Source organism: Martes martes (genome assembly GCF_963455335.1).
Source record: "Martes martes genome assembly, chromosome: 13".
NCBI lineage: Eukaryota > Metazoa > Chordata > Mammalia > Carnivora > Mustelidae > Martes > Martes martes.
The window spans coordinates 58846473-58859088 of NC_137901.1; the positions used below are offsets into that span (position 1 = coordinate 58846473).

The following is a 12616-nucleotide window of genomic DNA, read 5'->3' on the forward strand; positions in this document are numbered from 1 at the left end:
GTCCAGCCACGTCTGCTGCTCGGGACGGTTTCTCGGCCACAGCTGTGGACAGACAGCCATCGTGGGGAGGCTGTGGGAGTGTTCTGAAACAGACGCTCAGGGAGGCAGCCCCTGGAAGGCAGAGCTGCAGTTATCTTCATCTCGTGAAATGGCGTAAAGCTATAGAGCAGGGAGCAAGTGAAGAGACCATAAACCGTCAGGCCTCAAGGCCAGTCGCAACGTGTGCAGACTGCCTTCAAGGAGGCCTCCGCTCCTGCCCACTTGCCGGCCGCCTCCTTAAGGCCCTCCTTTGAAAGGACCCCTGCTTTACTACACAGCTCCCTTTGTCATCCCAGCAAAAAAAAGCCTTTTTTTTTTTTTTCAAGTTTCATGTGTCTCCTAATTGTTTTTAAAAGTGAAAAAAAAAAAATCTGATTGTAAAAGACGCATAACATTTCCATCTTAGCTATTAGACGTGTCCAGTCCCACAGCATTAAGAACATTCACACCATCGTGTGACTGTCTCCCCCATCCACCCACAGACCTTTTTCATCTTCCTGACCTGAAGCTGTGTCCCCATTAAACACGAGCTCCCCATCTCCCCTCCCCCAGCCCCTGGCCACCGTGATTCTACTCTCTCTCTCTGTGAATTTGATCACTCTGGGTCGCTCATAGAAGAGGGACTGGGATCGTACGGTATTTGTCCTTTAGTATCTGGCTTATTTCACTTCGCATCCTGTCATCGGGGTTCATCTGTGTTACGGCCTGGGTCAGAATTTCTTTCCTTCTTCCAGATTGAATAATCTTTCATTGTATGTGTGGACCACATCTTATTTCTCCATTCACCTGTTGACATATACTGGATTGTTTTCATCATTTGGCGCTGTGACTGCACTGCTGGGAACATGGATGCGTTGTCTGTCTCTTCAAGACTCTGGTGTCCTTTGGACATAAACCAGAGGAGGAATTGCCGCATCGTATTGGAGTTCTTTCCCTCAGCCACCGTCCCATTTTAGCTTCCCAACAGCGGTGCACGAGAGTTCCAGCTCCCCCCACCCTCCTTGTCCACACTGTTCTTTTCACATTTTGTTCCTAGTACCCATCCCAGCGGTAACCCTATAGCCTTGCTGAAGTCAAGCATCTGGGACATGTGATAGGATTCTAAAGAGAGTACACTTCACAGCTGACATATTTAGGTAAGTTTGGCTGATGTCAGCCAAACACACATGTGCACTTGTGAGCCCACACTTAGACACACACACACACACACCCCACTGCCCTCCCCTCCGTGCCCGAGGGCCTAGCTCCAGGTGCCTCCTGGGTCCCCAGGTGACAAATGACGGGACACCCCCCCACCCCGGTCCCACTGTGGGCCTCATTTGAAGGCAGCACACGTGCACTGTCCAGTCACGATGACCAAGATCTCTCCATATGTGTGTTTTTCATCCCCAGAACCACGACCACGCCTGCATCGCCTGCCGCATCATCCACAGGTCGGATGAGCACCGCCCGCCCCTCCTGCCCCCCAAGGCCGACCTGACCGTCGGCCTGCACGGCGAGTGGGTGAGCCAGCGCTGCGAGGTGCGGCCCGAGGTCCTGTTCCTCACGCGCCATTTCATCTTTCACGACAACAACAACACCTGGGAAGGGCATTACTACCACTACTCTGACCCCGTCTGCAAGCACCCCACCTTCACCATCTACGCCAAGGGCCGCTACAGCCGGGGGGTGCACTCCTCCCGGGTCATGGGAGGAACGGAGTTCGTGTTCAAAGGTAGGGCTCCTGCCGCAACTCGCAAAGTCACAGCCCAGCGGGTGAGGAACTGAGCGGTTTGGGGACTTTTGTGTCCAGGCAGAGCCTGAGAGAAAGGGCCTTTTTTTTTTTTTTCTGGGACAGATGTTGGGGGAGAAATTAGGGAGTCCTTTCTGCTTCAAGGTCATCATTCACATCAGCCTCCGAGGTTCCCCTCTGTTCATAATGGGGCCGGCAGGGCGTCTCAGCCCGTGGGCCCCGGTGCGGAAGGGCCCACATGGCTCTGCACGGTGTCAGAGGTGGCCAGGGAGGACGTGACTAGGAATGAAACCTCACGTCTGCACATTGCCTTTTTTTTTTTTTTTTAAAGAAAGAACACAAGTTGGGGGGGGTGGGGAGAGGGAGAAGCAGGCTTCCCACTGAGCAGGGAGCCCAACTTGGGGCTTGATCCCCCGTGTCAGGTCCTGGGGATCAGGACCTGAGCCAAAGGTAGATGCTTAACTGACTGAGCCGCCCAGGCGCCCCTACCCATTTCCTTTTTTGTACACCGCTCAGGCTGATTTTGAGCTGCCCCTCTGATAGCATCATACTTATCGCTGCGTCTGTCATGCACCTGAAAGTTGTTCTGTGCCTGGAGGTGGGAGGTTTGGGGTTTGTAATGATTACTTAAGCGAGGAACATAAGGGGTGAAATTCACCAGGCTGTTATCAGCAAGGGAGGTCTCGCAGCGTCTTTCTAGAATTTCTTTTTGCACTTATACATCTTTTCAAGCTGGTGTCAGTCATATCACAGACAAGTAACAGAGACGTGGCCCACGTACTGCATGTGACCCCTCCTAGGGTAGCATTCCATGGTTCAGTCTATTTAATAGGAAGTATTTCTGCCAACCTGATAAGAGAGGCCTTCTTAATCCCCCACCTAGGAAGGAAGGTTTTCTCCAGGAAGGGTGGACCTTTGCTAAATGTAGCCAAGAAAACAGCCACCTTGGCCAGGTTCCACCCCGAAGGTGCCATGGTGCACATAAGATACAGTCCCCTGGGGTCCTTCAGAAACAGCCCTCTGTAAGTGCTGGGATTTCTGTTTCATACATTCACGCATATTTTTCTTGCTTGCAGCCTCATTCATTTTAGATGCCTGATCTGTGGGCCAGTATGAATTTGCAAGGTTCCCAACTAGGATAGGCATTCAACACCAAAAGTATTTAAAAACCTCAAAACCCAGGGGCGCCTGGGTGGCTCAGTGGTTAAAGCCTCTGCCTTCAGCTCAGGTCATGATCCCAGGGTCTTGGGATCGAGCCCCGCATCGGGCTCTCTGCTCAGCAGGGAGACTGCTTCCTTTCTTCTCTCTCTGGCTGCCTCTTTGCCTACCTGTGATCTGTGTCTGTCAAATAAATAAATAAAATCTTAAAAAAAAAAAAAAAACCCTCAAAACCCTTTTCACAAAAACAGAATTCCAGTTTGCGTTGAATGTTGTGTCAGTCCCAAAGACGCAGTGACACCAAAGGCAAGTCCTGGGAGACACTCTGTGTGACGGTTTGAGTTCACGTTAACAGCGGCAGTCACATTCACACGTGGAACTCTCCCGACTGGGGTGGGAGCTGCTCTTCAAAGCTGCGACCGGTGGGTGGCCGCGTGGGACTGGGTTTAGAGCTAGAGTGCTTTCTGTACCACATGCCACCCCCAGCTTGGTGTCACCGACCTGTCCTCTCTCCTCCGCAGTGAACCACATGAAGGTCACCCCCATGGACGCGGCCACTGCCTCGCTCCTCAACGTTTTCAACGGGAATGAGTGTGGGGCCGAGGGCTCCTGGCAGGTGGGCGTCCAGCAGGATGTGACACACACCAACGGCTGTGTGGCACTGGGGATCAAACTACCTCACACCGAATACGAGATCTTCAAAATGGAGCAGGACTCCCGCGGCCACTATCTGCTGTTCAATGGCCAGAGGCCCAGCGATGGGTCCAGTCCGGACAGGCCCGAGAAGAGAGCCACCTCCTACCAGATGCCCTTAGTCCAGTGTGCGTCCTCTGCACCCAGAGCCGACGACTTCTCCGAGGACCCCCGGGGTCACCAGTACGGGAGCTGGGCGCCCAAGAGGAGCGCTTGTCCCCTGCTTCTCGCTGGGCTTGCCGGCCTTTTGACTCTCCCGCACTGGAACGTCCTCAGATAGATGTTTTTTAAAAAGCGATATTTTTCCAAACCAGGATTCCTTACAATGGGCAAATTTCTTTACAAAAAAAAAAAAAAAGAAGAAGGAGAAGAAGAAAAGAAAAGAAAAGGGCACTCCTTCTCATGATGCACTTGAGTGCCCCAGAACTGTGGCTCCCTTTCTGCTGCCAGGCCCCCCTCCCTCCCAGCCTGAGTCCTGAGCAACCCTTTTTGAAGTTTCTGCTTTGAACTCTGGCCAGTGGGATCCCAGGCCTGGGCGCCTTCTCAAGAGTAATTGCACTTTAAGACCGCAGAGAGCATGGAGCTCATGTGTTTGGTAGACGGAGCAGGGTGACAGCTAAGTCCTCTTCTTCTCTTCCTTCATGATTATTAATCTATTTCTGAGTTACACATAGAGGGATATCAAGCTCCAGCTTTTCCTGCTGCTGTCCTCCCCCGAAACTGTTACGACCTGGAATCCAGTGCAGATGTGGGTTAGGACCGCCAGCAAAACGCCTTCTATTAATAAAGAAGAGACGCGAGTGTAGAAATGTATATAGGGAAAGACACACGGTTTCGCTTCACCATCCTGACAGCCTTAATGCAAAAAAAAGGGGGGGGGGGAGGGAACCCCAGCTTTCCAATGTGGAGGGGAAAAGTATCTGTAATTAAAGGTTCAACATAATTTAAACTATCCGTTGTTTGAACTTGTGGGGAAAGGAGACTCAGCGAGATGCTGGTTTCTGGGTGGTCGTGGAATGCACACTGCTTGATGACTGCCCGGCTGATGAGGGTGGTCGAGAAAATACCAGAAGCAGTACACACAGGACCAGCAATGTACGGGATGGTGACAGTGCATTAAATGCCACCAGGATGATTTAAAAAAGAGAGAAAAAGTGCCTGTTCATTCCACAGTTTCCTCTTCGTGGGGCCCTCGTCCCGGCTCATGCTGTATCTGGTCAAGGTGGGCAGATGGAGCCTCGCGTGGCCGTCCCGGCTACCTTCAAAGATGACTATGCAGAGACCACACTTTAATGTTCAAAGAAAGTGTAGCGGGGATATCCTCACTGGGGCTGTACTAGACCCTCAGTGTGCCTGAAGCCCAGGCTTCCGGTAAAGCCCCCTTATCGCCGGATGGGACATCTTGACTTTTTTTCTGTCCTGCTGTTGCCTTTGGTCTGTGGCTGCACAGGGTCTCAGGGTCACCTTCCAGAGAGTCTGTGAGCTTCTTCCTCGCAGACGTTGGGAGGGGCCGTGAGTCATGTCTGCCCACGTCTACTTTGGACTGTTCCAGATGGTGCTCTCTGAACGCCAAGTGCTTTTGCCGATAGAGACCGACGGAGGGGAGTAGCAAGTCTGCGGAAGCCTGGACGGAACCAGAAGTGAGCGTGGAAACCACGGTCAAGGTCGAGAGTCGTACTTGTATTTAAAAAGTAACTTTATGAAATGCTGTAGCATTCAGTGTGGTGATGAATTATCAGGATAGCATGGAGTCCCAAAGTGCTTTATCTTTAGAAAATATTTTAAGTTGTGGGGCATACTGAGGGGGTTTATTCAAATGAAAATACTAACTTAATGTCTGCCAAGTTTAATAAACAAAGATGTCAAAAATACTCCCACAGAATACGTTTTACCTGTGGATCTATTTAATTAATGCTAACGCTAACGCTATCTTTAAAGGATATAATAAAATTACTGAAAAACTATGTTCACTGCTAAAGAATACCTCAGTGATTCGCCATAGAAGTGATAGATTTATAGCCATTTAATTCACAGGCACTCACCCAGACTTAGCTACTCAAACTTTTAAACAGTACACACACATACACACACAAACACGCATACGCACACATGTATATCCAAATATATAGGTATTTACATGTATATAATGTATGTGTATGTATATATATGTCTTAGAGACAACATGACATTCATGGGATCGTATCACTTTCTGATACACCAGAAATCATTACAGAGAATGGCCGATCTATTTTACTCACAGATTATCAACACAATTAGATGTACGCCTGTCACTCTCTGTATCACCCACAAATATCACATCTTGGTTATGTCATATTGACACAAATAAGGGTCAGTACGTTAGTGACAGGTACCTCCACTCTAAATCCTGGGCTTGGTGGAAGAAATAAGTAACTAAAGGATGGCTGTCCTTGACTGCCCTGGCCGGGAACTGGACTTCCTCTCTTCCTGGGTAGCAGGCTGATGATGGACAGGGTCAGAAAGTCGTTCCTTGGGCAACCCTTGTCAACTCCAGGTGGACCTGGACTCAGAAAGGAGCTTCCTAGAGCCTCCAGTCACCCCGTACAGAACAAAGGTAATTTGTGCAGATGTGACAAATCTGGTTATCTGCATAGATGCCCCCGTCTGTGACTTCCAGGTGGTGTCCGTCCTGCCATCCTGAACAGTCCATCGTGGCATCCCGGTGCTGTGGCTGCCCACTAGGGTAACTCAGCAGTGCCCGGCACCGAGGTTCCCTGCGTGAGAGGCTGGGGGGTCAGGGCGTCCTCGACATGGTTTCACACACACTTGTAAAAACGACTGGACTGTAAGACCTGTGGTTCCTGGTTGAAGGGAAAGCTCTCAAAAGAATAGAAGAGATTCTCCAACCCACCCACTCCTTAAATAGATCTTGAAAACAGATGACGTTCAAAGCGATCCACACATTGCAATATTTCGTTTAGAATGGTAGCCCCCCCCCCACCTTCTGTCCCTATGACTTACCAGGCGCATGACAATGGAGGGCAGCAACCAACAGATAGCATCTAAGTGGGCATTTCTGGACACTGTTCTCAAAGGAAAATGCAGACCATTCCGAGGTGGTGTTAGGAGAGCAGGGATGGTGGGTGGAAACACACAGGAAGTGGACTCACTCTGACACGGAGAATTTATCTATCTGACACAGATTTTTCTGGCCTCTTTGAGACATTGAAAGCTTTCATGAATCCAAACATCTTTCATAAGGATACACCTGCAGCAAGAGGAAATAAAGGTAGCTTGGATAAGTGTTTCTCACTGATTTTTAGACTCTTGAAAATTGCATAAGCATTCTTTTCTTATAAGTAAGAGAATCCTATGTCCTAAGACACAAATTGAATCCTTTAAGTCCCTTTGATGACCCAAGAGCCTTTGGCTTGCAGAGTAAATGATCTGTGCATGTCCATGGAGCTCCTATTTTAGCATGATCCCATTTCCCTGGGGATTCAGTAGGTAGAAGTAACACTATCACGAGAAAATACTGGGGAGGTGATGCCCTCCCACTTCTCCCTTGAATGAGACCTGATGACACAGACAGTTGGCACAATCACAACTGCTCCAGGGGAGACCTAACACACTGGCCAAACGCGCACCTCACACTGGACAGCAGGTTGCGGGATCGGACCGGTGGCCTCCCGTGGTGCCCATGGATTCATTCGGGTCTCTTGGTTTCTGACATCGCTGTACAACCACCTCTGCGACCCCTATGCCCTCTGGAACACCACCCGAGCGATTCCATGCCCCCGTCACTTAATCCATCTCGTAGAACCATTATGTTAGAATCTGGAAGCCAGGGGCTGTGTGAGTGCAGAGAGCAACACATTGCGAACCCAGGCCTCCAAGGTTTTTCAACTACCAGCTGCGTCTTTGTCCTCCTGAGCTGGAGGGCCACCTGGCAGCTTTGTCCACAGCTCGGGGACTGTTCCAGCCTCTTTAATCCTCATGAAGTCTCTCCCTCTCAAGCGATGGGAAAGGCTGAGAGAGATCCTCGGCAGGTTTGGGATTGTACTTCCTGAAGACTTTAAGCATTTGAGGTCTGGGCTTTTTCTGCAGCAGATGAGGAAGCATATGCAGGACAATTGAGAGGACATGACCTTCAGAAAATCAGGTTATAATAAGCAAGGGAGGAACACTGTGCGTTAAGAAACTCATTTGCAGAATGTCTTCCCATTCCCTAAATAATGCAGTCCATGTTCTCACACGCTGAGCCCAGGGTAACATGTCTGCCCTCGAATCAGCTGGAAACACTGAGCTATCTCATTGAAACTGAGATCTCCCATAGATTGAAAAATCGAAATACATGTTGCATGTTGCAGTTTTATCCTCCAACTTATTTGGTAATTGGAGCTATAGTATATCGGAGTCCCAGCATCCCTTACGTGAAAGAGACGAGTGAATCAGCCTCATAGCACCTAAGTAGAGCATTAAAAGAAAAAAGTTCCTGAAAAGAGTGTGTCATCTCAAAGCAGAAGAGAGTATTTTGTGTTGTATTAGAAGCCGGTAGCTTGGCAGGAGAAACTCACATAGACAAGAAGAGAGCTCCCTTCCACTGTGGTAGCCTTGCTATCCCTGAAAACAAAAGACACCTTAGTAACATATAAGACCGCTTTGCCTTCAAAGCCCTTTGCATCCATTAAGCTTTTGAAATGAATTGTCTTCCCAGTATCAGATGGAGAGCACAGCAGTACGAGTACTATGGCCCGTTAGAAAGACATAGCATTTGTTATAGAGTTTGTTGCCACTTACATAGGAAGAGAAGCAATCACTATCCAGTCCCAGTGGACACTTGTGTCCATTTTCAATGCTTCTTCCACCCTTTGTCAATGTGAAGACCTTTCTGTTTTTTAATTATATGTATGTTTCGCCAATCTACAAATCAATTCTCCTTTCCCTCTAACTACATGTTCCAGATTAAATCTGACCTGTTGTTGAAGTGTTTGTTAAAGTAAGGCTAGCGAATAGAGCATTGGATTCCTTGGGAACCTCAACCGGCTCTAGAGAAGACCAAAAAGGCATCACTAATTTCTGGTTCTACATGATAAAGGTGACGCTCCCCGAGGTCAGGGATTAGGGAATCAAAGAGTTGTTGTGGGAGCCGTTCTTTTCACACCCCAGAATTTCAGCCTGACCTTCTCAAGCATAGCAGCCGTTTCTCCAATGCGCAGTGTCTGAGGCGTTGTAACCTGTTCTTTACATCCATTATCTCGTTTCATCTTCACTACACCCTAGTACTTTGCCATTTTGAATTCTTGTGGGGAAATCCGGTTAGGGTTTGCAGAATGCTCGTCCTAACTCCCCACAAACAAGCCAGTTTTTCTTTAGGGACTTTATCACCCACCCTTCCAGAACCCAGGAGGCACAGCAAAGCTGGTGAAGCATATGTCATTCCCTGATTTCGGGGGAGAGAGCGTAGAAACTAGGGTAGCGTCAGTCTCTGCTTTTAACTTTGCGAGCTCCTGATCATTACCTGATCATTACCCCCTGATCAGGCTTAAGGAACCCAGGGAGCCTCCTTCCTCCCAGAAGCCTTCAGGAACCATCGGGATGGAATGACACGTGCCCTCTTTGCAACAAGTGGGCATTTTCAACTTCCAAACATCGTCAGGCTTCAGTGACCCTCAGTTCCTCAGTCAGATCTTTCCTGGTCCAAGGTCTCCAGAGCAATGAGTGAAGGTGACTTCGGGATGGACTTCTGCATCCACGAGCACACACTTGATATTTCAAGCTCAAGGGACAGGTATTTGAGCAGCTCGGGTCAAGCTGGAGAGAGATTTAATGCACTCACTGAAACTCCTGAGAAGAAACCTGGTGTGCAGTGTAAGGGATCCTCTGGGTGGAAGTACGTGTACCAGTGTCTGTGCTCTCTGGGGCCAAAGTAGGTTCTAGCGAATTCTTGGAGCAGGCCAGCTTTCATCTTGGCCTTGGCTTAGCACACCGTCCCGGTCAAGCCACGTCTGCCTGTGTTTATTAAATAAACACTGCCCAGGCAATCATTCACTTGAGATCCCCATACTTTCCTTCAGTCTTTGTACTCAAGTCAAACATTCAGCCATGGCTCCCATCCATGCTGGGGCGGTGGTATCCTCCAGGCCATAGCTGGTCATTTCAGACAGACAGGCTTGTCCACATCTTGAGGATGAAGGACTCAAAAGTCACGTTCAGCAAAAGAGGCCCCAAGGAAAATCCAGGAGAAGCACGTAAGGTAAGCTGGGCAGGATATTGTCCACTGGGCTCTCCAAGTCCAAATCCAGGCTCCACCCTTCCTGACCTGGGTCCCCACACAGACAGCAGCCATGGGCTCCACTTGCCTCCACCATCCAACCGAAATCAGTCAACAGGGGCATAGACGGGCAGTCCCAGCCAAAACAGGAGGAGAGGAATGGGCGAGTTATCCTCCAGCTGTCTACCTGCTGGGTCCCTGTAGGGTCAGCTGCCAGAGCCACAGTTCTTATCTGATGGTCCTCACCAAAGAGCTGCCCTCTCTGCTCTCTCTGGAAGCCCTTCCGCCCATACCCTTCGTGGCTCCCCACCAGGCTTACTCTTGGAGTACCACACTCACCCTTGTTGTTTGTCCTTAATTTTTGGTACATTCTTTCATAAATAATAGTCCTTTCCCCTTTCTGGTGACCAGCTCTCTTTTTCTATCTCTGTGGCTCATCGAATCGTTTTAGAGGGAACACAGAAATATGAGTTTGCCTCATTTTTTTTGGAGGATGCCTCTTGTAAATGCAATCCTATAATATTTGTCTTTCTGAGTGGCTGATTGCACTTAGCAGAATGTTCTAGCTCATTCACGCTATCACATTTGTAGGATTTCCTTCTTTTTGAACGCCAAGTAATACTTCATGGTGTGTGTATACTATCTTTTGTTTACCCATTTGTCTGTCGATGGACATTTAGGTTGTTTCTACTTCTTGGTTATTAGAAATAATGCCGCAGTGAACATGGTACTTTTTGAGATAATGGTACTTTTTGAGCTTTTTGAGATAATGATTTCGTTTCCTTTGAATAAATACCCAGAAGTGGAATTTCTGGAGCAGATGGTAATTCTATTTTTAATTAACTGAGGAACCACCATTTTATTTCTCACAGTGGTCACACCATTTTACCTTCTCATCCACAGTATACAAGGGTTCCAATTTCTCCACCTCTTCTCCAACACTTGCTAGTGGTTTGCGGTGGTGGTGGTGGTGGGCAGGCGGGTGGTTTCATAGTGACCATCTGAGCATGTAGAACATGATATTTCATTGTGGTTTTATTTGCATTTCCCTGACAATTTTAGTATGCTTACTGGCCATTTGTATATCTCTTTGGAGAAATGCTTATTTAAGTCCTTTTCCCATTTTTTAAATTCAGACTACGAAGTTTTTAGAGCAGTTTAAAGTTCACAGCAGAATTTCAGGGTAGGTACAGAGATTTCCCATATACCTCCTGCCCCCACACAAGCACAACCCCCCTCCCATCCCCCATTATCCATATCCGGACACCAGAGTGGGACATTTGTTAGGACTGATGAACCTGCATTGACACGTCGTTATCATCCAAAGCCCAGAGTTTACCTTACAGTTCACTCTTGGTGTTGTACATTCTATGGGTTTGGCCAAACACACATAATTATGTACACATCATTATGGTGTCATACAGAGTATTTTCATTGTCCTAAAAATGCTCTGTGTTCTGCCTATTCATCCCTCCCCAATCTACCCCTCCCCTAAGCCCTTAGCAACTACTGATCATTTTACTGTCTCCATAGTTTTACATTTTCCAGAATAACATGTAGTTGGAATCATACAGTATGTAGTGTTTTCAGATTGACTTCTTTCACTTAGTGATAGGCATGTAAGATTCCTCTGTGTTCTTCTCATGGTTTGATCAATCATTTATTTCTAGCACTGAATAATATTTAATTTTCTGGATGTAGCACAGTTTATCAATTCACACACTGAAAGACATTTGGTTCCTTCTAAGTTTGGGCAATTATGAATAAAATTGTTATGACCATCCATGTGCAGGTTTCTGTGTAGACATGAGTTTTCAACTCCTTTGGCTATACCAAAGAGTGTTCTTCCTGGAGCATACAGTAAGGGTATATTTAATTTTATAAGAAACCACTAAACTCTTTTGCAAGTGGCTGTACCAGTTTGCATTCCCATCAGCAGTGAATGAGAGTTCCTGCTGCTCTACCTTCTCACCAGCATTTGGTGTGGTCCATTCTAATAGGTGTGTAGTGGTATCTCATTTTAATCTGCATTCCCCTAATGATATATGATATGGAACATATTTTCATGTGCTTATTTTCCTTCCCCATCCATATATCTTCTTTGGTGAGGTTTCTGTTAAGGGCTTTAAGCCCATTTTTAAAAATTGAGTTGTTTGTTTTCTTATTGTTGGATTTTAAAAGTTCTTTGTATATTTTGGCTAACGTTCTTTATCAGATGTTTATTTTGTAAGTATTTTCTTCCAGTCTGCAGCTTGTCTTCTCATTCTCTTGATGTTGTATTTCACAAAGCCAAGGTTTTTAATTTTAATGAAGTCCAGCTTATCAATTATTTTTCTCATGGATCATGCCTTTGATGTCCTATCTAAAAAGTCATTGCCATACCCAAGGTCATCGAGGTCTTTGCCTATGTTATATCTTCTACGAGTTTTATGTTTTCCATTTAGGTCTACAGTTCATTTTGAGTTAATTTTTGTAATGGGTGAAAGGTCTGTGTCTAAATTCATTTTTTAAAAGATTTTATTTATTTATTTGACAGATATCACAAGTAGGCAGAGAGGCAGGCAGAGAGAGAGAGGAGGAAGCAGGCTCCCAGCTGAGCAGAGAGCCTGATGTGGGGCTTGATCCTGGGATCATGACCTGAGCCAAAGGCAGAGGCTTTAACCCACTGAGCCACCCAGGTGCCCCTAAATTCAATTTTTTGCACGTGAGTGTCCACTTGTTCCAGTACCATTTCTGGATCC

At 47.4% G+C, this 12616-nt stretch overlaps 1 protein-coding gene across 1 annotated transcript in view; it reads left to right on the forward strand.

The window, feature by feature from the left end:
- Positions 1-5493, forward strand: part of APCDD1 (APC down-regulated 1) — a 33057-nt gene extending 27564 nt beyond the window's left edge. Inside the window, exons 4-5 of the mRNA XM_080821108.1 lie at positions 1432-1753; positions 3451-5493. Coding sequence (XP_080677234.1) covers positions 1432-1753; positions 3451-3902 — 774 coding nt within the window. The 3' untranslated portion in view covers positions 3903-5493. The remainder of the gene's footprint in view (positions 1-1431; positions 1754-3450) is intronic.
- Positions 5494-12616: the final 7123 nt, after the last annotated feature.